Raw genomic sequence first — 25,056 nt, 5'->3', positions numbered from 1 at the left:
CAAATCTGATAATCACTTTCCATAACCACAGTCAGACATTCATGAAGACTTATTTACTGAGAAAAAAATTAATGACACTGACCTTGGGAAATTATCTTTATTTCCACTGCAGCTTGTAAAATCTTAAAACTTAACAGTTAGATTCTCACATTTATTACCTGATCTCAGTTTTAATGTTGTCAATTTTAATGTTGCCATCATCACCTCTGTTCTTAATTTTATTATTTCTCCTACCAAAGTGAATGAATTAAGGAGAAATAAAAAGAAGACCAACATTTATACTGTGTAAACAAACAAAAAGGCATAACTCTATTAAAATGACATGTTCACATTTTTATTCATCCTCCCAGTTACTTTCTAAAAATTTGAAATAAAAAATAGATTTAAAAATTTAATTTCTGTGAGGCATTCTTACAGGTTCTGAAAGTACTCCCAGTTTAGTGAAGTTGTTTTGGTCCATTTTGTATTGGGAAAATGAAACCTATTACAGTTTTAAAAGATAAAGTTAAAAAATGAAATTTAATGTCAAATGTGTACCTTCTCTTAAATGTGATGATGTTCTTTTGTATCATTTGACTCTGTATGAAGTTATAACTTAAAATTTAAAAATATTAAAATGCATGTGAATAGAGATTTTTAACTTGTTTTTAAGTGTTAAGTGACACTTCTATTAATTTGGAGTGTCCAAAATACTTTCATCTTGAGATCCCTTCAAATTATTTCATTCTCCTATTTAATAAATATTTATGAAGAACCTATTGCACACCGGGCACTATTGTAGCCACTGGAATTCAGTTTATGAACGAAATCAATAAAGCTCCTATCCTCATGAAACTTATTTCTGGTGGAAGAGACAAAACATAACGAAAAAAGCAAAGCATTTTTATATACCCTGGATGTTTACGTTCTCCCAATATTAATATGTTGAAATTCTCCCCGCCAAGGTGATGGTAGGAGGAGGTGAGACCTTTGGGAGTGACTGGGTTATCTGGCCCTCATGAATGGAATAAGTGTCCTTATAAAATGGGATGAAAGTGACCCATCACCCCTTATGCAGTGTGGGGTTACAGCGAGAAGCTGGCTGTCTTTAGGAAAGTGAGCCCTCAACAGCCAACATCTTGATCTTAAGCTTCCCAGCCTCTAGAATTGTGAGAAATAAATTTCTGTTATTTTAAAGCCACCCAGTTTAGGATATTTTGTTAAAGCAACTGGAACAGACTGAGACACACATATAGTATAATGTCAGGGAGTGATAAATGACATAGGGTCAGGAGAGAGAGCATGGTTCAAGTGGGAACACTTTAGAGAGGGTGGTTAGTGAGTGCCTGTAGAAGAGGTAACTTCTGGCCAGAGACCTGAATGAGGGAAGCGAGGGAGTCCTGTGAATATCCGAGGTAAGAACAAACTTCTCCATGTATTTTATGACCACTGGAGAACCCAGACCTAAAGACCCAGGTTGTGAAATAATGAGCAGTAGAAAAGCAAACCTAACAGTTTTGTAAAGATAAAAATCAGCTTCCTGTTATGACATGACAAGTCATGGGACTCAAACATCACATAGACATAAGCATTCATTTAGATGGATCCGTGCCAGGGAAAAGTACGAATCCTTACCAAGAAAATTACATGCAGGGGCAAGAGCCAGTGCTATCCACAAGCAAGCTATGCCTAGGTCATAAATTGATTTAAAAAAAAACGCATTTTCTCTACACTTTGACTGGGTTCTGGCCATCTGCATAAATGAAAACTTATTGGGAGAAAATCTAAGTAGTTAAGCATAAAACAATGAAAGGAAGTGTCAGCCTGTATCCCAGCCCTGAAATGGAATGAGCTCTGTTTCTGCACAGAAGGCAGTTGAAACAATGTCAGTTACCCATTCCACTAATTTTGGTTTATTTTAAGCAAAATTCAATCTATGCAATGTTTAAGAAATTATATACATCTTTGAAATTAGGATTTATTGCAATCAGGTAGCTTTTAATAATGCAAAATGTGTATTTAAAAATATATTTAGTAATTAAAAAATCATGCTCAATGCTTTTGGAACAGTTAAGTGGTTAGTATTTCAATATACTTTCATCCAGATTACGTTTTTTTCAGAAATAATATGTTCTTTTAATTTTCTATTTTTATAAATTTTGTTAACAATATTGAAAAGTAAAGACAACTGTTGAAATGTAAGCCCTTTTTGTTTGTTAAGTAACAATATGAGTATTTATAGATTATTTGAAAATAAACTTTAGCAAGAATATTACAGAGATGAGTCTTTATGTTTGCTCGGTGAATTCTCTAAATTTTCTATGATGTTTTATAATTGTTTTAGATGATTTATATTTTAATTTCTAATAAATTAATACTTAAATCCACAAAAAAAAGAGACTGATCAGAAACAACCTCATTTTGGAAGAATCAGGATTGCAAAAATTAATATGAGATTACTGTCATGTTGTTTATTTCTGATTTTTTAGGACTGCTCAGAAATATAGACTTCACAAAGAAGACTACTTCAAACTAAGTCACATTCTAATGACTATTAAGTTAGAATATGATTAATGCAAGATGTATACAAGAGTTCAGGTTAGAGTTACTCAAAGATTGTTGAGACCAGATCATGGAATGCAATTTAGTGCAGTTTGACACTGTTATTCACAATTTCCAATGGCTCCCAGTCCTCAGAGGATCCAGTCTAAACAAGCAAAGCTTGCGGAAGAACTCTTGAAATTTTAGCTAACCTGCGTCTCCCAAAATGTTTCATGTAATTTTTTCCTACATCAGCTCTCAAACTTCTCTATGAAAAACAAATTCCTTTGCTGTAGCAGTTCACATTCTACATGCCTTGCTATAGCACTTAACAAACCTTGTAATGAAAAGCTTTGCATTTATGCTTCCCCTCCTTGAATTTAAATATATTTCTTCAGTGTACAAACTGTTTTTTCAGACTAAATACTAAGAGTAACACAAAATTTATATAAATTACCCTTAGATATTTGTGAAATGATTTAAAGAAATACCTTTCAAAATTTGTATACCAAACAGAAAAACAGACATGCTAAGAATTTAGTGGTCGGGCGTGGTGGCTTGTGCCTGTAATCCCAGCACTTTGGGAGGTGGATCATTTGAGGTCAGGAGTTTATGACCAGTCTGGCCAACATGGTGAAACTTCGTCTCTACTAAAAATACAAAAATTAGCCGGGTGTGGTGATGCATGCATGTAATCCCAGCTACTCTGGAGACTGAGGCAGGAGAATCAGTTGAACCTGGTAGTTGGAGTTTGCAGTGAACCAAGATCCTGCCACTGTGCTCCAGTCTAGGTGACAGAGACTAAGTCTAAAAAAAAAAGAAAGAAAGAAAAAAAAAAAGAATTTAGTAAGTATCTGAGACTTATAAAGAAAAGGTATTTTGTAAAATTAGTTGAATACAATATGGAATTTTGAATAGTCCTTCCCCCCAGTTTACTACATAAATCTAATTTTCAAACATTGGAACATGGTCTATTTCTCAATCTTGTATACGTTTAATTCAATGTATACAGAAGGTGCTGTAGCTGAGAGTTTGAAGTCTTTCTTTCTATGTCAGTAGGGGATGAGGAAACACCAGGAAAAAAAAGAAAAGAAAAGAAAAGAAAAGAAAAAAACTTTTATCCCAAAAGCAGTTTTGGAGGTGACTGAGAGGAGAGAACTTAGAAACTTAGCTGAGGAAATGATGAAAAGGACATTGTTTTGTGTCTCAGGAACCATGTGGAATTCCAAGATAAGAAAAACAGTTGCTAATTTGAGTATAAAAGCAGGAAACATGATACACTTATTTCCTTTTATGCAAACACAAGTATATGAGGGGTTGTGTAAAAATTATTTTTCCCTTGCTGTACTACAAAGACATAGAATCAAACTGCCTGTTTTCGACATACTGTTTTTTCCTTTCTCTTTTTCTTCTCTTTCTTCTATTTCTTGTGGATATTATGGCTAATAACACAACAAGTTTAGGGAGTCCATGGCCAGAAAACTTTTGGGGTAAGGTATTTTCTTTTGCTGTTTTAAATTTAAAATTAGGATTTACGAAATGCACTGGATGATTTATTAAAATCTCTGAGTCATTTTGTTTACTGTAAAGTGTTTAAAGTGTTCATGAGTTTATTAACAGAAATATATTTATATACATGTCTTTAAAATGTGCTATGAATATCTTCAAGAAGAATCTGGGTATTAAGTACAGATTTTGGCTGTTGTTACCAAATATAATTCGGAAATAATGAGGATAAAAATAAGAAACATAAGGTGGAGGAAATTGCAGCTTAGAATATGGCTTGTAGATGGTGTTGGAAAAATTAACTTTCATTTGTTTTAAGGTTATAGATTATACATTTTCTTTTATGAAGCCAAGATTTTCCACAGAGGTTATTTTCACTTATGTTGTGATTGTTATGCTCTTTAATTTCCAAAGTGAATCCTAATAACAACTGTGCTTAAATGAGTGAATTTATAGTGCGATAATATAGGTAAAACAAATGAATGAATTTAGAGTATGGTAACATAGATGAAATAAATGAATGATTTTAGAAGGTAATAACAAATGAAACATGAAATAATATGAAATTTGAGAAAACTATAGTAGAAAAGATTAGTGGAAATAACATCTCATGTAACATTCAGTGGAAGTGTATCACTGGGTGGGGGGAAGGAACAATACAAAGTATTTCGGGGAGCATTTTTTGTCTTGAGTCCAGCCACAGCTAATAGTGCAGTGTTCCCTGTTGCTGACAGTTGGACTGTGCTGAGGGCAAAAGTCAGCTGCTCCAGGCTCGAGGTACAAAGAAGAAGGGCTAACATGGGGAGTTGACATGTACTCTTGGGTTCAGAGAAATTTTTATATTAAAGGAGGCAATTTAAATTAAATTCAGAAAAAAAAAAAAACACTTTAAAGAAGAAAGTAGTGTATATGAACAGATCTGTTTATATGCCCAGAGCAAGTTTTTAATCCTCTCAGTGAACGATTTCAGATTCTCTGCTGTGATTCAAGGTGGGGTTTTGGGAACTTTCCCATAAGCAGTGAGCAGTGCTGGCCGACTTTTCCCAGCAATCTGTATGTCTACCATCACAGAAATTTGCATGAAAAGAATTAACTCCAATCTTTTGACCTATGTACTTTCTTAGATGAAAAATGTGGGGACAAATACTTACTGATTTTAAAGATATTAAAAATCATAACAGCCTAAGGAAAAAAAAGAATTAATTCCTTCTTTTTTTTCACCAACTTTTACGTTTGCTGGAAGCCTGGAAAGGAGGGTTATTGGTGGGTTCCTAATAAATTTATGTAACAAAATTAAGAAGAAGAAAATAGATTATGCTAGTACATTGTAAAGAAAGGCTTTGGTAACAGGTTATTTTAGGTAGCTAGCACTAGACAGAAGCCTTTGAATTGTGGGTGTCTAATTATATGCTTGTTAAAACATTATTTGCTGTCCTCACTTATAGAGAAAATAAGTGCTAAATATACACTGAAAAACAGCTAGAGTCTGTCTAAATCAAATTCATCATTATAAAAATAAGTTATCTGCATGAATTATTCAAAAGTAAAGTCGTTTTTTTTTTGCAAAAGTTAATATGTGGAAGCCAATCTATTTTTTTCAAACCATTCAAAATTAAATTTCAGGTTTACTTAAAAAAAAAACAAATAATTATTCACTGACTAAAAGGTAATAATAATTAAAATATTATTATAAATAAAATCATTAAAATAAACTTTATATAAATAAGAGAATATTTAGTTGGAGTCCACTTATTGATTCTAAAAATTTAGATATTCTTAATATGGAAATCTGTGTTTAAGAGGGAATTAAAACTTATTATTTCAAAGACAAGTACTAGTTTTCTTTCCTCTTGTTATGTGACTGTGATGAAAAATAGATGAAAATAATGAAAACCAGAAAGGGGAGTGTTACATTAATAAACATTAACAAAGCCAGTGGAAATATGGAGAGCTGATATAATGTTTGATGATTTTAGAAGACTATATAAAAGTTGTATTATTGCTTCTGGGGTAAAAATATAAAGTATAAAATGTGAATAAAATATAAACGTATAGAATGTATACATTTCATGAAACATAAATGTTAATTTTTAAAATTTCCATTGCTTTTTGTATCTAAATTGATGTCTATTTTGACCACTGACTCCCCAAAAATATTATTTTGATAATCTTATACAGTGCAGTGTAATGCATTGTTATTGCTCCCAAATCAGTCATCTGCCTGGCACATTGAATTTGGAAAATAAAGAAAAAATAGATTAGAAAAGGAAAACTTGTACATTGAACTGTATAAATTGCTCAGACATAGCACACTTTAAGGTACATAAAAAGTTGTTTTCCCAATATAACTCTTCTGGTTTACTTTAATAAGCACTAAATGATGGGATAATAATATCTGGTTATTACCAAAAACAATAGCTTGCATTTTTATAGCTATCACCCACTAAAGCTTCCTAAAAGTGTGCAAGCGTCTAAGGTGATTAGCACAAAGTTTGGCAACAGAGTTGGCCAGAAAGTGACAGCACAGGTGCAGCCACCACCTTCCACTTCCTATGTTTGCTGTCTTTAATGCACTTCCTTTCGCTATAAAGATTCCCCATAAAAGCTGCAGAAAACATGGTCCATGAAAATTTGTCCTCCTCTAAGGCAATAGGACACAAATATTGAACTCAGTTATTCTCTTAGTACTTGAAAGTCCTGTAGAAAACATAGTTTTGGTGTTTCTGCTGTCTTACTTTGCATTTTTTTCCTTATGGCTAGCATTGTGAAAAGTCAGGAGAAGTTATGGTTGCAGGAGTTTGGATTTATTCACTTAATTCATTTCTCACCAAAAGTACAATATCTGTCTCAAGAGGATTTCACTCTTGGAGGCAATTATGCGTCTAGACGTAGGCAAATACAAGCGGATATAGTTGTGGAATAATGATAGATAACATATGATAAAAAAGCAGTGGCTGATAATATGAGTTAAACAAATATATGGCAAAAATAATCCCTAAATCTTTTGCAGAAAAAAAAAATGAGGTGCTATGTGTTCCTAGAAAGATAAATTTCAGACAGGGAGATAATTCTAAGAAGGACATTCTGGTCATTCAGTATTTTCCCTCATCAACTCAGTCTCATTCCGTTCATTATTAGTTCAATCAGAAGCATTAGAACTTCAAGAGGTTTGGGGAGCTCAGGAAAAATGTTACCAGGAAACATGCAGAAGTAAAAACACCCAGGCATGTCTGTGTAGAAAGGAATGGCTTGACTAGAAAGTCTGTGTATGGTCATTTCAGAGACATAGTTGGAAAGGCAGGTTAGAGGCAGATTTCTGCAAGATTTTGAATGTCAGCATAAATGTGTGATCTAATTTAACCTGATCACTTGCAATCTAGTGGTTTATAATCTCTCCACATTCCTCCCTCTGGGAATTTACTTTAAGGTTCAAAATGATGTGTGGATGAGTGGAGGCATTATATTCTATTGTGTGTATTAGAGAGAGGGGACCTTTGGTGCTTGATCAAGTTCTGGCCTCTGCTGACATCTACTGACATGCATTTCTCATCTCCTTTTGGGACATTATCCTTTCTCTGATTTTCACTGCTGAAATCTCCTGCTATAAAATCTGGCTCATATGACCTGTGTAATATTAGCTAACAGCATGGTTTTCCTTTCTGTAAGTCCCTCTGGTCTACTGGCCCTTATTCAAGTACTTTTCCATCTGTCTCAATGGCACAGAACAATTTTCAATATTGTCCCATAACCCTAGAGCTGCAGGAGCCTTAGGAGGTTGGGCTGCATCAGGTGTCCTTGGCCTGGATACAGTAACAACATGTCCCCCACTCTGCGCCTCGCTTCCTTTTTTGTCCTTCTGACACCCAGGGGTTCTCAGAGTGACTTGCCATCTACCCCAGGAAGCTGGAAATGAGTAGCAGTTTCTCTGGGATTTCCTAGCCAGTCTGTAGCTCATTACAGGGAGGAATGGATAGTGGTGATGTTTCCCTTCTCCAAAACCCTTACAGGTTATATTCTATATATCTCTTCTCTTTGTCTCTCCAAAACTCCTCCTCTTTTGATATGTAGAAGTTGACTCATAGGCCATGGTTTATTCTTTCCAATATGGTTTGTGATAAAAAGTTATGTTCTTAAGTCCTTTAGGCTCTTAGCATTTAGAAACTGAACCAAACAAAAAAACCAAAGCACCCTTTTCTCTTTCAAAATACCCAGCTATTGCAGTAAAAATGCTGGTTTTCAAACTATTATTTATTCTATGTGTTTAAAAAAGTATTTAGTAATTTAAATGTGAAGCATTGACTTCTTTTTTCTATGCATCCCTGCTAACAGACTTAATTATCTCTTAGGTAATTGATGAGATGCAGGGTTACAGATTTAATTATCTCTAAGGTAATTGATGAGATGCAGCACTCGATCCCCAAATGATTGGTTGGGGATCAAGTGCTGTCAAAAGGAGGAATCCCTGGCTACTAGCAGAAAATACTGCTCCTTGGCCTGTAGAAAAATATGGCTCTTAGGGGCCATCCCAGCAGATGGGCACAGGAAGTTCCCAAAGAAGTTCAGACGGGAACAGGTTTATGGGCTGGGCATCTGTCCCGAGAATTTCTGCTATATCTTCCCCAAATTTGGAAACAAATGCTACTTCTCAAATTCATTTTTTTCAATTTGTAGTTTGAAAAGAAACGTCTATGTTGCACACTGATAGTCTATTCATTATTTCCCTTAGCTGAGTTACCTAGAAAGTTTGAAAAACAAACATTTACACATGCTTGCCTTTAAACTGCATCTGAATTACTTAGAATTATTAAAACTCATCTCTCATTGGACTCTCGTCTCAGAGATTATAATTTAATATGTGTGAGATGGAACCCATAAGACTGTACTTTCTAGTACATCCCTGACCTCAGACTTCTGCATCTAAATTCATGAGAGAAAGTGTCCTATAATTACCCTTTCTCTGATAACCTTGTCAGGTATCAATGTTATGCAAGCCTTCTAAAACAAATTGGGACATGTACCTTACTTTTCTATTACTTGGAAAGATTTGTTCATATGGCATTGTTTATTATTTAAGTGCTTGGAAAATTCACTATTGTAACTATATGTAGTATTTTCAATTGAAGGGTTTTAAATGGCACGTTTCATTTCTTTAGCAATGATGAACAACTCAACTTTTCTATAAATTCTGTTAGTTAAGGGAATTGTGTTTTCCAGGAACTTGCCCACTTTAATTAAATTTCAAAATATATTGCTTAAATGTTGTTTATGCCATTCTCATTAGTTTTTCAATATTTTATTAAGAAAATGTTCAAACATACATAAACATTTGAAGAATTCTACAGTGAGCACCCATATATCTTACCAACTGAATTATATCTTTAATGTTTTTATAATATTCATTTTCTCTATTATTCTATTAGTCAATATATTTTCAATTAAATTGAAAACATCAATAGAGTTCCCCTTTAGTATGCATATCCTTAACAGGAATTCAATTATTTTTTACAACTCTTTTCCTTTTAAAGTCAAATTGACATACAATGAAATGTATAAAGTAAATAAAAATGGAGTGTACAAATCATAACAGGACATTTTTGAATTTTGATACACACACTTGAGTAACCCAAAGCCCAATCAAGATATGTAATCACTAGCCCAAAAAGTTTTCAATTCCCCCCTCCCAGTCTGAAGGCTTTAAGACTTTAAAATTTTAGGTTTTATATTTAGGATCCATAATTATCCACTTCAAACTAAATTTTTGCATATAGTGTGGAAATTGAGGAATTGTTGTTATATTGATATCTAGCTTTTCCGGCACAATTTCTTAAAATATTTTCTGTTTTTTATTTTATTTTATTTTTGAGACAGGGTCTCACTCTGTCATGCAGGGTGGAATGCAGTGGTGCAATCACAGCTCACTGCAGCCTCTACTTCCCGGGCTCAAGTGATCCTCCCACCTCAGCCTCCCATGTAGCTGAGACTACAGGCATACACTACCACACCAGGCTAATTTTTTTGTTTTTGTATTTGTAGAGACAAGGCTTTGCCATGTTGCCCAGATTGGTCTCAAACTCCTGGGCTCAAGTGATCTGCCCACCTTGTCCTCCCAAAGTGCTGGGATTACAGGCCTGAGCCACTGCGTCCAGCCAAGACTTTCTCTATTCAAGTCCTTTGGCAACTTTGTTGAAAATCAAATGACCATGTAAGTGAAGGCCTATTGCTGGGATATCCATTCTGTTTCATTTGTTGATATTTATAGTAAATCTTGAAGTTACATAAATATTCCAACTTTGTTCTTCTTTTTATTTATTTATTTATTTTGAGACAGAGTCTCACTCTGTCGCCCAGGCTGGAGTGTAGTGGTGTGATCTTAGCTCATTGCAACCTCTGCCTTCTGGGTTCAAACTATTCTTTTGCCTCAGCCTCCTGAGTAGCTGGAACTACAGGCTCCTGCCACCATGACCAGCTAATTTTTGTGTTTTTAGTAGAGATGGGGTTTCACCATATGGGCCATGCTGGTCTCGAACTCCTGACCTTGTGATCTGCCCATATTGGCCTCCCAAAGTGCTGAGGTTACAGGTGCAAGCCACAGCGCCTGGCCTTATTGTTTTAAACAATTTGTCACTTAATAATTGTTCATACTTATGGGGTACAGAGTGAAACTTCAAAACAAGTATACAATGTATAATGATCAAATCAGGGAAATCAGCACATCCATCACTGCAAACATTTATTATATCTTTGTGCGAGAACATTCAAAATATATTCTAGCTATTTGAAACTATACAATACATTATTAACTGTTTTTATCTTTCAAGATTACTTTGGCTTTTCTTGGCCTTTTGTATTTTCTCACTCACAGGGTTGATCGAGGTATAATTGGCAAAGAAAAACAATATATTTAAGGTGCACAACATGATATTTTGACATACATGTATATTGTGAAATAATTGCCACAATCAAGCTCATTAAAACAACCATCACCTCAGGTAGTTAAGAACACCTAAGGTATACTTATTTAGCCAATTTCAAGTATAAGAAATAATTTTGAGGCTGCGTGCGGTGGCTCATGCCTGTATCCCAGCATTTTGGGAGGCCGAGGTGGGTGGATCACCTGAGGTTGGAAGTTTGAGACCAGCCTGGCCAACATGGAGAAACTCCATCTCTACTAAAAATACAAAATTAGCCGGGTTTTATAGTGCATGCCTGTAATCCCAGCTTTTTGGGAGGCTGAGGCAGGAGAATCTCCAGCTCAAATGTGAAACTCTGTCTCAGAAAAAAAGGAATTATTTCCTAACTACAGTAACTATGCTGTATGATAGGGCTCCACAACTTACTGTCCCTGTACTACTGAAACTTTGCATTATTTTTTGCTCAGCATCTCCTTTTCCCCCCACCCCAGAATCACTGGTGATTATCATTCTCTTCTCTGCTTTTATAACTTCAACTTTTTTACATTCCACAAGTAAGCGCAATCATGCAGTACAGATGCTCATCCACTTATGACGGGGTTATATCCAGATAAACTCATTGTAAGTTGAAAATATCAGGTTGAAAATGTATTTACTAGAGACAAACTCCTGAACATTATAGCTTAGCTTAGCCTACCTTAAATGTGCTCAGAACACTTACATTAGCCTACAGTCGGGCAAAATCATCTAACACCAAGCCTATTTTATTATAAAATGTTGAATAGCTCATGTAGTTTTTTGAACACTATACTGAAAGTGAAAAACAAAATGGTCATATGGTTACTTGAAGTACAGTTTCTACTGAATGCATATGGCTTTTGCACCATCGTAGCCAAAAAATCCCAAATCCAGCCATGGTTAAGTTGGAGACTGGCTGTATTTGTCCTTCTGTGCCTGGTTTATTTCACTTAGCATAATGTTCTCCAGGTTCATCTATGTTGCTGTAAATGACAGGATTTTTTTTAATGCTGAATAATAATATTACCTTATAATATACAGATGGTCCCTGACTTATGATAGCTCAACTTCCAATTTTTTGACTTTATGATGATATGAAAGTGATACACATTCAGTAGAAACTGTACTTTGAATTTTGATCATTGTTTATTATTTTTATTATGATTATAAAATTTTACCTTTTATTATTATAAAGCTGGATTTCATTAGATGATTTTGCCTAATTTTAGGCTAATGTAAGTGTCCTGTGCATGTTTAAGGCAGGCTAAGCTAAGCTATGGAGTATGGTAAGTTAGGGGTACTAAATGCATTTTCGGCTTATGGTATTTTCAATGTAGGATGGGTTTATCTGAATATAACTTCATCATAAGTCTAACAGTATCTGAAATATAACATTCCATTATAGAAACCATATGTGTGTGTTTGCGTGTGTGTGTGTGTGTGTGTGTGTGTATGTGCATATATCTGTCATCATATTGTTTTTATCTGTTCACGTGATGATGGACACTTAGGCTGATTATGTATTTTGGCTATTGTGGCAATGCTGCAATGAACGTGGAAGTGTAGATATCTATTAGAGATTCTGATCTAATTTCCTTTTAATGTATTCCCGAATTAAGGGATTCCCGGTTTCTATGGCAGCTCTATTTTTAATTTCTTAGGAACCTTCATACTACTTTCCACAATGATGGCATCCATTGACATTTTCTTTAAACATATTAATATTTTTGTCTCATAATTCTAATATCTTCATAACTTACAGATATTTTTCCATTATCTATTTGTTCTTTTAGTTTTCATTTACTTGGTCTTGCCTTGTAGGATGACTTGTAATTTATTATTTATAACACACACACACACACACACACACATACATATATATATACAATAACATTATTAGATATATAAATTTATTTAAATATATAACTTTCTCTCTATTTTGTATATGTATATATAAAACTTTCCTTCTGGCATTTAGTTAGGGGTAGATCACCTCAGTCCAACGTGGGATTGATCTATATTTTTATCTTTGCAAGGTCTGTTTTTTTTCCTGTTTATGGTTAATCTTAGGGAGTAGATCCTAGGGGGCCTAATTCCAGAGTCTGGGATGTTTCCTAGGATCCAACTTCCTTGGCAGCCCCTAAACAGTAGCTTACGTTTTCTAAACTTACTGATATTGCACAGCATTCTACTCAATTATTTTTGTTTCTCTTTACAGATTGTGATGAGAGATTTTCTTTTCTCCTGGAATTTGCTCCTTTGATTTAACACTTTTGATAAGTTTCTGACGGCTTCAAACAAATTTAAGAGAATATTTTATTCTGTACTGTATACTTTCTCTCGGTGGTTTGATACATGTTAGTCTATCATATACAGAAAAGGGTGTGCTACCTTGATCCTTTTGAATTTACCCTCTCCTCTAACAATACTGTTGATGAATTATGTTCAGAATATGACTTGTGCCTTATGCTTTTGATCAAAACTACTTTTACATCTCCAAACCTTTTGCTTATTTGACCACTACCATTCACAAAAAGGCATCTAAAATTTATTTTTTTCCATGAAGCTTTTTTAAGCATTCCAGATATACGTTATCCTCCTATCTTTCAAACACAATTGCATTTTCAGCTCGTAATGCTTATGCAACTCATTCACATTTTTAAAAGAGTATAAGTTAATGAGTTTAGTTTCCATTAACCAGGAAGGAAAAAGGAAAATCAAGAGTTCCAGTTAGGCTCCAGAGGTGGGATTGGGTGTCATTTTAGGTACAGCAGCCATGGAAGGCCTCAATGAGAAAGTTACATATAAGCAAAAGACGTGAAATTAACTGTTCAGATAGCCGAGGAAATAATTTTAGGAATACATTACAACCTACGGGCCCTAAGTTGGAGCCCATCTGATGTGCTTAAAGAATGGCAAGGAGGGAAGTGCAGGCAGAGCTGATTGACCCAGAGGAAGAGTAGAGGAAATGGGCTCAGATAATTGAGAGCCTATCGAGTAGGAACTTTTAGTACATTCTTAAGAGTTTTCACTCTGGGAGAAGTGGAGGATTTAGAACAGAAGAGTAATCCAATTTGACTTACATTTTAAAATGTTCTCTCTGACTACTGCATTGGGCACATTGTTCGGGGGTGAGGGATATGGCAAGGACAGAACCAGGAGGATGAACCTGGAAACCATCATTCTCAGCAAACTGACAGAAGAGCAGAAGATCAAACACCGCATGTTCTCACTCATAGGCGGGTGTTGAACAATGAGAACACATGGACACAGGGAGGGGAGCACTATATACTGGGGTCAGTTGGGGGGAAATAGGGGAGGGACGGTGTGGGGTGGGGAGCTGGGGCGAGATAGCAAGGGGAGAAATGCCAGATGGAGGTGATGGGGAGGAAGGCAGCAAATCACACTGCCACGTGTGTACCTATGCAACAATTTGGCATGTTCTTCACATGTAACCCAAAACCTAAAATGCAATAAAATAAATAAATGGGGGGAAAAAAAAAAAAGATGACTGCCATAGTCCAGGTCACAGATCAGCATCTGTGAAAACGTGATCACTAGGGTCAGTGAAGTCAGAGTGGGTAGTGAGAAGAAGTTGAATTCTGGATTTTTTTTGTTTGTTTGTGAAAACATACCCAATAAGACATTCTGGCAAATGAGATATAATGGAAAATACTCATTGGCTGCTTAAATTATCATAATTAATCAAATTTCTATGCCCTAAATATTATTCTCCCTAAAAATCCTTGTTGTCAAAAGTCTTTTTGTTGCCTGAACCATTCTCCTATACACTCTAAGATATCGAGGACTTCATGGCCTGCTCTGGTGAATGTTGAACTTAACAATTCTTACAACTGCAAAGGTTTTGAATGTTTTAAACAATGTCCCATTCTGCTGTCACTGATCAAATCACTTTCAGAGTTGGAATGATTCAACTCAAGGCCACTAGATGGTGACCTCTACTAAATTTTAATACCAGCAGATGGAATTTGAGGTATTGATTATATTTACTGAAAATCGTACTCAATATTACAGTCTTAAATTGGAAGACATGAATGTGGCTGCTATTATTAGGCCAATAAAGTTTAAATTACTTGAGTAAATTAAGAAACTATTAGCAGTAAGAGCCAGTGTTCATTGAGGGCTTATTATGGGCCATCTACTTGCTAGTTTTGTAGGTATATATTACAAATTGGGATAACATATATTTAATTTATATGGCATGCCTTACCAATGTTAGAATTTTTTCTTTCTGCTTTCAAAATGAGAGCTACATTTAGAAAAGTAACCTTTTGTTCTTATTAGTTGTATTATATCGCAATTATAAGAAGAAATATGGCCCATTTTTCTTCTCCTAAGATTGTTGAGAACTGAGAAGGCATATTGTTTTTTAAAAAGCAATATCTGTGCAAGTGTCTTTTTTTTTCAGTTACATTTTCTTCTACACTAGGTTTTAAAAAGGACTCCCAAAATACATTGTCAAAAGACTGCCAGAATGGATTTACATATATGAAAATTTAAAGTGTATGACTAGTAGGTGCTGCTTTCATCACATAGCTTTTAAGTTCTACAGTGTGGGTGGGTCAGAAAAATTATTAACTATAATTAAATGAAAAAAAATGTGTATGAAAAACCACCACTGCTGTTTGACTCAACATCTCTTTCTCATTGCCTTTCTGCATTTCTACATTTGCCTTTGTGTTTGGACTTAAGGGAGCTTAAGAAGCCAGGCATTTTACCGTATATCTCAGGAAGTCTTAGAAATTCTTCTGTCAGCAGTATTATTTGTAGCTGTTTTAATACTCTACAATGTATAAGAATTCGTGCAATGATTTCTAATATAGTTTGGCTGTGTCCCCACCCAAATCTCATTTTGAATTCCCACATGTTGTGGGAGGCACCCAGTGGGAGCTAATTGAATCATGGGAGCAGGAATTTCCCATGCTGTTCTCGTGATAGTAAGTTTCACGGGATCTGATGGTTATTATAAGGGGGAGTTTTCTTGCACAGGCTCTCTTTTCCTGCTGCCATCCATGTAAGATGTGGCTTGCTCCTGCTTGCCTTCCACCATGATTGTGAGGCCTCCTCAGCCATGTGGAAACGTAAGTTCAATTAAACCACTTTCTTTTGTAAATTGCCCAGTCTCAGGTATGCCTTTATCAGCAGTGTGAAGACAGACTAATACAATTTCTAAAGTATGTATTTTACTGACTTTATGGATTAAAAAGTCATTTTCATGATATGTGTAGGCAACTGAGCAAAAATTAAATCCATATCAATAGCAATTTTTCTGTAATGTTTATAATTTCTGTTGTACCTCCATCTTATCCTACTTTATATTCATTCAAATTTTAAATAGCCTATTATTGTGTGTATATATGATTCTTATGATTCTCATGTACATTTTAAATACATTATTTAATCCTTTTGGGATATTTATGTAACCCGAGATTTGATGACATTTTAAGTCATTTCCCCAAATTTTGGGCATAGGCAATAGGTTTACAGTATCAGGTTAAAGTATTACCAAGCCACAGATAATGTGCTTTTTAATCACTTTAAATAGGTTTGTTGTCAAATTGCTGTCATGGAAATATTGTTCTAGTTTTAGTGCCACAAAAATAATCTTTTTATTCCCCAAACTGAAAATCGTCAGTTAAGAAGATTGTGATGGTCTAATATATTCTATAATAACTTGTCCATTAGAGTTTGGATATGATTCTAGTTTTCTTACATCAGAGCAATAATATATTTTGGAAATAAAACAGTCATCTGAAATATAAATATATTTCTCACTTCATGTATTGTTGTCATCTTTGCTAATTTACTCAATTGCTGTATTTTATTTAATTAATTTATTTTTACTTTTTGTAGAGACAGGTCCCACTACATTGCCCAGGCTGGTCTGGGCTCAAGCAATCCTCTCACCTCCTACCAAACTGCTGGGGTTACAGGCATGAGACACTGTGCCTGGCCTCAAGTCACTTTAATAGTCAAGAAATTATTCTTCATTGATTATGTATTTAAATAGTTTCTATTTTTTTCTTGAATATAAAGTTTGCTATTATTTCACCATAAATAACATTTATATTGGGAATATCTGATTTGTCAGGTGAGAGACTCAAAGGGCATACACAGAGACCAAGTATAAGAACTCTTGGAACCTTTAAAGCCTTCATTAGGTAAATGAATATATGTTCTCCTTTCAGATTCTGGTTTTAACTTCATTTTGCTGAAATCAAGGAAATCTCTCTTTCTTTTCTTTTTTTTTTTTTTTTTACAGTGAAAGCAAGTTTATTTAAAAAGTAAAGTAATAAAAGAATGGCTACTCCATAGGCAGAGCAGCTCTAAGGGCTGCTAGTTGGCTATATTACTATTATTACTACTATTATACTTTAAGTTTGGGGTACATGTGCAGATCTTGCAGGATTGTTACATAGGTATACGCATGCCATGGTGGTTTGCTGCCTCCATCCCCCCATCACCTACGTTAGGTATTTCTCCTAATGTTATCCTTCTCCAATCTCCCCACCCCCTGCTATCCCTCCCCAGCCCCCCACCCCCAACAGACCCCAGTGTGTGACGTTCCCCTCCCTGTGTCCATATGTTCTCATTGTTCAACACCCATTTATGAGTGAAAACATGCAGTGTTTGGTTTTCTGTTCCATGTCAGTTTGCTGAGAATCATGGTTTCCAGATTCATCCATGTCCCTGCAAAGGACATTAACTCATACTTCCTTATGGCTGCATAGTATTCCATAGTGTATATGTGCCACATTTTCTCTATCCAATCTACCCTTGATGGGCATTTGTGTTGGTTCCAAGTCTTTATTATTGTAAACAGTGCTGCAATGAACATATGTGTGCATATGTCTTTATAAAAGAATGATTTATAATCCTTTGGGTATATACCTAATAATGGGACTGCTGGGTCAAATGGTATTTCTATTTCTAGATCCTTGAGGAATAGCCACCACACTGTCTTACAAAATAGAGGCCTTGGAAGTAACTCCACATATCCACAACCATCTGTTCTTTGACAAACCTGACAAAAACAAGCAATGGAGAAAGGATTCCCTGTTTAATAAATGGTATTGGGAAAGCTGGCTAGCCATGTGCAGAAAACTGAAACTGGGCCCCTTCCTTACACATCATACAAAAATTAACTCCAGATGGATTAAAGATTTAAATGTAAGACCTAACACCATAAAAACCCTAGAAGAAAACATAGGCAATACCATTCAGGACATAGGCATAGGCAAGTACTTCATGACTAAAACACCAAAAGAAATGGCAACAAAAGCCAAAATAGACAAATGGGATCTAATTAAACTCCAGAGCTTCTGCACAGCAAAAGAAACAACCATTAGAGTGAACTGGCAACCAACAGAATGGGAAAAAATTTTTTGTAATCTACCCATCTGACAAAGGGCAAATACCCAGAATCTACAAAGAACAAAAACAAATTTACAAGAAAAAAAACAACCCCATCAAAAAGTGGGCAAAGGATATGAACAGGCACTTTTCAGAAGAAGACATTTATGCAGCCAACAAATGTATGAAAATATGCTCATCATCACTGGTCATTAGAGAAATGCAAATCAAAACCACATTGAGATACCATCTCACACCAGTTAGAATGGCAATCATTAAAAAATCTGGAGACAACAGATGCCGGAGAGGATGTGGAGAAATAGGAGTGCTTTTACACTGTTGGTGGGAGTGTAAATTAGTGCAACCATTATGGAAATATCTCTTTTTAAATTCTATCTATTATGCCTGCTTGTATACTGAGATATTTAGAAACTTCAGTCAGACTCTTGTAGTGGTCAGATACACTTACACACAATAGCAAGTACGTATAGTTTGTAAATTTGAGTATTTGTCTTCTCATTTATATCATACATGAGTGTAACCAATAGTTCCCTAACCAGTGATACTTGTTAATCAATTATTAAAATAAATGAAGTGTTAATTCTACTACATAAACCTTAGCTTCTGTTTCAATATCTATAAAAGGAGGAATTTGTGTCCAATACATTTTTAAGAGCTTGTTTTAGCTGAAATTCCATTTCTATGAGTTCATAGCTGAACTTGTTGATATTTAAAAGTCTCCATGAAAGGCTATTGATTCATGAAAATACATCTGTAGAACACACAGTATTATTTAACCACCATTCTCTCAAATATTTCTGTTCATAACAGGCCACAAGACACTCTGGTATTGAATCAACTCAATTTTTATGCACTTTATGTTGCTTATTTTCATTTTAGATTTCATTTTTATTTCTTTTCAATATTTTCTTGCCTTACACTTAAGAAACAAAAAAGCAATTTATCTATTAAGATGCTTTGGTTTTTAATCCTTACTTGACCTTCACCAGCTGTGAGACTACAAGCTTGTTACCTACTTCTCAGTAGCCACAACTATTAAATGGGAATAACACTAGCATTTCCATTATTGGGGTGTTTGAGGAGTAAGCGATATAATACACTAAAAAAGGTGCCTGGGTCCTTTGCCTAAAACCAAATTTTAGAGAATTTCGATATAACTAATTGTACGGAGAACTGTGAAAGTAGAACACAATAAATACAGCTTTTCCACAGGAGATAAATGTGACAATATGTGGTGGAAGGACACTGAGATATATACTAAAATTAGGCAGCAGTGATTATTCCTTTGTAAGTTATTAACATTAGTTTGTTTTGTTACTTCCATGTTCTAGGTGGTGTATATATTATCATAGATTACAACAATATGCTAAAAAGAACCTTGGCAATCATAAAATCTAACTCCCTCGTGTGTGTGTGTGTGTGTGTGTGTGTGTGTGTGTGTGTGTATAATGAAATCAGTGGGTCTAAACAAATTCCCTAAAAATCATACAACATATTAGGAATAGAGCTGAGTTTGGAACCCTGCATCAGGGAGCTTTTGGCATGTAACAGTCCACCTCCAAACATAGTAGCTTAAAATAATAATAATTATCTTAGCTCATAATTCTGTGGATTGGCAATTTGGGATGAAATCAGCTTAGTGGGGTTTTCTGTTGGTCTTTGTTCATGTGCCACAATCATTCGGTGAGTTGACTATCATCTGCATTATCTAGGATGATGCCATTTATATGTCCAGGTTAGCAGGCTCTTGACTAGGGCAATAGGGGTTCCTGGGCTATCTGTCTCTCATCATCTGGCAGACTAGTCTGGCCTTACTTATAAGCTGGCAGTGGCAGGGCTCCCAAGAGCAGGAAGGGTGGAAGCTGAGCCTCTTGTAGCTTTGCCTTGAACTTGTATAGCTTCAATTCCATTGCATCTTACTCATGAAATCAAGTCAAGAAGCCTATCCAGATTCAAGGAGTGGGGAAACAGACTCTTATCTCTTGATGGGAGGAAGAGTGAAACATTTGTGGCTATTTTCTTCTCCTCTTCCCCAGTCTCACAACAGCCATGGGGCTGTTAATAATCTCTAGGCTATGGCTCTCTCAATACAGAACACCTAGATAGGCAATTAGATAAGGTAGTCTACCTTTCTCCTTACACATTTTTGTCTAGGAAATGTAGGAGTCTTTATTGAAGATGCGATACTTGAAGTAGATCTTGAAGAATGAGGTTTCCAGACAGAAGATTAGAAAATTGAATTCAGAGAATAAGGAAAAAAATATGTGGAAAAGCACAGAGTTTTAGACAGAATGACAGGCTTTCGGACACTGAGAAAACAACATGACTAGTGGGTTAGATCATAGAGGGGAAATGTGGGGGATAATGAGTTAGATCATGGTGGGGAAATGTCGGGGACCATGAGGCTGGAGGAGTCTTCTAATATCCAGAGTTTTTCTATGTAAAGCAGTGTGGCAGGGGGAGACTCAGTTACCCAGTTTCACTCAAGAATATGTTTTTAGTTCACAAGAAGTAGTAAGATAGCATTTCCATTAGGAAGAGCCATTTTTCTCCCCAGAAAAGGAAATCTGAATAAATTACAAGTTCTGTGAATTATAGGAGAATACTGGTGTGTAGCAGAGACTCTATGGAGGTCCAGGTGACAGGAATTTCATCATCACAAGGGCATAATAGAAGCATGAGCTGGAATCTGGGAAATAAGAAAGAGCCCAGTAGTCTGCACAGGTCAAGTCATCAGAGTCAGAGATATAGGTGACTGTCTGGGAGTTCAGGAAATATGGCATAAATCAGTCAGCTGGCCAGATGGTTCTACCCCAGCACTTCCTGCCTCAGAAACAGCAAAGGAAGTGAGGCATCATGAAGACTGCAGGTGGAAGAAATCGATGTGATTGATGAAAGCAGACAGAGGAAAAGGCAAAGTTAAAGTGATGACAAAATTCTGGCACATTAGTTACTACTATAACTCAAAAGGAAATCCACTTTGGGCTACATTTTCAACTCTATAAAAATGTATGAACTAAACACCGTAATTTAATGACATCAAGTGAGACTATTTTTCTCTTTTATTTCTTAAAGGTGATAAAACAGCTTAAGTGACCTGGAATGCCACAGCTGAAAGTGTTATTTTGTATCTTTTGGCTTGAATAAATGGAAGCATTATCAGCTTCCATTTGTTCATATCCACCTAACACTGTCTTCTATTTCCCTAATTCAAAGTATATTTAAATTAATCATGGATTCTATGAATTGCAATATATACGCTGCCCCTTGTTTTTAGTTGAAAACCTAATTAAAAATTGATTTAGCAATTTTTTTCCTTTGTTTCAGAGGACCTTATCATGTCCTTCACCGTATCCATGGCAATTGGGTTGGTACTTGGAGGATTTATTTGGGCTGTGTTAATTTTTCTGTCTCGAAGAAGAAGAGCAAGTGCTCCCATCTCACAGTGGAGTTCAAGCAGGAGATCTAGGTCTTCTTACACCCACGGCCTCAACAGAACTGGATTTTACCGCCACAGTAGCTGTGAACGTCGAAGCAACCTCAGCCTGGCCAGTCTCACTTTCCAGCGACAAGCGTCCCTGGAACAAGCAAATTCCTTTCCGAGAAAATCAAGTTTCAGAGCTTCTACTTTCCATCCGTTTCTGCAATGTCCACCACTTCCTGTGGAAACTGAGAGTCACCTGGTGACTCTAGCTTCTTCCAGTATCTCTCCCACCATCAGCACTTCCCACAGTCTGAGCCGTCCTGATTTCCACTGGTCCAGTAACAGTCTTCGAGTCGGCCTTTCAACCCCGCCCCCACCTGCCTATGAGTCTATCATCAAGGCATTCCCGGATTCCTGAGTGGGGTACTTTTGGTTGATGTTTCTTTCTTTTCTTGTCTTTTATTGAAAGGAAATCATAAATAGGCTAAACAGAATTTTGAGGGCATGGCCCAAATAACTGATGAGTTCCAAGTTGAAACATGATTGTGTAAGTTGGACCTTACAATGTAAAACACATTTTCTTTGAACACGTTTTCCCTTTTGTTTCAAAAACATGTAATATTTTCCCTCAAGAGTTTTATATTTATGCATTTTGTATTCAATGTGAGGCTTATTAAAAATAGTGATTCTAATATAAGAATCAGCTAAGCTGAATTACATATACTTTAAAATTAAAACTTTGAATATTTGTGGATTACAATCCTCATTCACTTCCAATGTGACTATAAAGAGAGAAAAATCACTGTGTCACTTAAAAAAAAAATCTGAGGAATTTAGATTTTACTTTCTTTAGAATGGCAAGTGAATCACACTGACATTTTTCAATCTTGGATTTTTTATTTATTTTTTTTTTTGAGACAGGATCTTGGTCTGTCACCCAGGCTGGGAGTCTAGTGACATGATCAAAACTCACTGCAACCTCTATCTCCCAGGCTCAAGCAATCCACCCATCTCAGTGCCCCAAGTAGCTGGGACTACAGGGGTGCCCTACCTTACCCGGCTAAATGTTTTTGAATTTTACTAGAGATGAAGGAAGCTTCACTATGTTGCCCATACTTGTCTCAAACTCCTGAGCTCAAGTGATCTTCCCACCTCGGCCTCCCAAATCCCAAAGTGCTGGAATTATAGGCATGAGACACCATGCCTGGCCAATCTTAGATTTTTAGTGGAATATGTGGGCACAAAATGACAGAACAGAGGACATTCTAAGTTCCTTGATTTTACTCATTATGAGAAGTATGGGACTCAAGCACAGGAAACTGAACTCTTTTGGTGTCACTGGATGTTTCATTTTTGCCACTATATTTTCTGGACAAACTCTTTAGGTACTTTTCCCAAGAATAGTTATCTACTTCCTTGAGGCAAAATTCTTGAATTTGCTGACATGATGATTTACCTTTTCTCCATTGTTGTCATTATGTTATTAGAAAAGCAACAGGAAAAAAATCCAACTCATTTAACCTAAAAATAAGCCTCAAGTTTAAAACCAAACTTACATTTTTCTAAAGGGAAAAGTTTTCTTTCTTAAACTTACATCTAGCAACTTGGAAAGCACTTTCTCTGGGGATCTTCTTTTGTAACTTCACAGACAAATAGATATGAGTCACTGGGGGAGTGTTTGTTATTGAAATAGATGTTACACCCATGAAGAATTCTCTTTCCTGGATTGACTCTTAGTCATCAAGCATCATCCCTCATTTGTTTCTCTATGGATTTCAATTCCAACTTCTCTGCAGAGTCTTTGTACAGTGATTAAGCCATACCATATGGTCTTTGATGCAGACAGTTATTTAAGAAGCCATTTCCACAGGTGGCTGCCCTTGTAAGGGAGGATGCATCCCTAAATGTGGGCACAGGAGAGCTCCAGTGGGCAGATGTCTGTGGCTGCCCTTTTCATTTAAGGACATGAGTTCACTGGAGTATTATTCAAAAAGCCTGTGGTTCATTTCCAGTATTATGAATGTGGGAAATGTGGCCATTTCTTTGTTTCTTTGAACGTTGAAATTTTCAGTGAAAAAGTACTCTCTTTTTCATTTCCTATTGCAGTGGTCAGAGCTAATGGTGTCTGAATATGGTTCAAGACGAAGAGATTTCATGTGGCATTTTCTTTATTATTTTCATTTCAGTTATATTATCCATCGTTTCTCAAGGATAATTATTCTTAATAATGTTTATAGAAGACGTTCTCTAATTAAACATGCCAGAAAGAAAGACAGAGGGAAAGAGAGAGAAAGGAGAAGATGAAATAAAGAAAACATAAAGGGAAAAAAGCTAACAGAATAACAAATTTGTTTTAAGTTGGTTTGCAGCAAATAAATTTAGCATCCAAGTAAGATTTCAAGAGAAAGTTAACTTGGTAACAAGGCTTTTTTTTTTTTTTTTTTTTAACTTGCGTGTCATCCTTAATGCCTACCATGAAAAATCAACAGTTATAATTTTTATCGAGAATTTATGTTGGGAGTAAAAACTGCTTTGTATCTCCCATGTTAGAAAGAGAAGAGCAGAAATCCTCTGGGGCATTTAACCGTCTGGCAGAATTGTTGCTGCATCTCTATCCCAGATATAAAACAGTCAAAATGACTACTTCCTAAATATTGTGCAGTATATGAAATGTGAAATTAAAGCAAAAACTGGAGACTTTAGCATTGTATTTCTTTAATTTGAAATGTTCTGTGGATTATAAAATAAAAATAAATTGATGTCAATTTTTATTCAAAGTTCATTTATGAAATAATGCAAACGCTGTTCTAAAAAGCAAGAAGTCAAGAAATTATAAAATTCAGATTAAATCAGGTGAACATGTTAGACAAAAAATTATACTATAGAATTTGAGCTGATTAAAATTTATTGAATAAGAAAGCCTCCTTTTTACTTTGATTTTTAAACCTAATCCGGACTATTTGTAAATGAATGAACTGAGACACAAATTCTTTCTCATATAAAAATGTATAATGGAGAAAGGGTAACATCATAAATGAGTTTTATAAGTTTTTAAAATTAACACGGATGGAAGAATTAGAAAATTATTTATTTAAAACATGAACTTAGATTCTTACCTCACTATCTACATAATTACATAATTACTTCACTTATTTAGAGAATAAATATTTTAAATAATGGCTATGTAAAAAATAGAGGAAGTTTGAAATAAATGTTTAGCAAACCTATGAAATAGAAAAGGGGCACATTTAAGGGCCAAAGGAATGAAATAAATTACAAAGG

General features: G+C 35.4%; 1 protein-coding gene across 1 annotated transcript; it reads left to right on the top strand.

Annotated features, from left to right (window-relative positions):
• Positions 1-3,811: 3,811 nt before the first annotated feature.
• MYCT1 (MYC target 1) lies at positions 3,812-24,539 on the top strand. The gene is made up of 2 exons (XM_032258813.1): positions 3,812-4,010; positions 21,678-24,539. Exons 1-2 carry the CDS (start codon positions 3,830-3,832, stop codon positions 22,190-22,192), a joined length of 696 nt encoding a protein of 231 aa, XP_032114704.1. The 5' UTR covers positions 3,812-3,829; the 3' UTR covers positions 22,193-24,539.
• Positions 24,540-25,056: the final 517 nt, after the last annotated feature.

This window comes from Sapajus apella, unplaced genomic scaffold, assembly GCF_009761245.1.
Source record: "Sapajus apella isolate SASKATOON/1434 unplaced genomic scaffold, GSC_monkey_1.0 scaffold105, whole genome shotgun sequence".
Classification (NCBI taxonomy): domain Eukaryota; kingdom Metazoa; phylum Chordata; class Mammalia; order Primates; family Cebidae; genus Sapajus; species Sapajus apella.
The sequence above is the reverse complement of the archived record's forward strand: the minus strand, read 5'-3'. Positions and strand labels throughout refer to the sequence as shown.

Excerpts from the sequence above, each read along its gene's own strand:
- MYCT1 (XM_032258813.1), top strand. The coding sequence starts at position 3,830 with ATGAGGGGTTGTGTAAAAATTATTTTTCCCTTGCTGTACTACAAAGAC. Across the intron at positions 4,011-21,677 it reads ATGGCCAGAAAACTTTTGGG|AGGACCTTATCATGTCCTTC; the intron begins GTAAGGTATTTT and ends CCTTTGTTTCAG.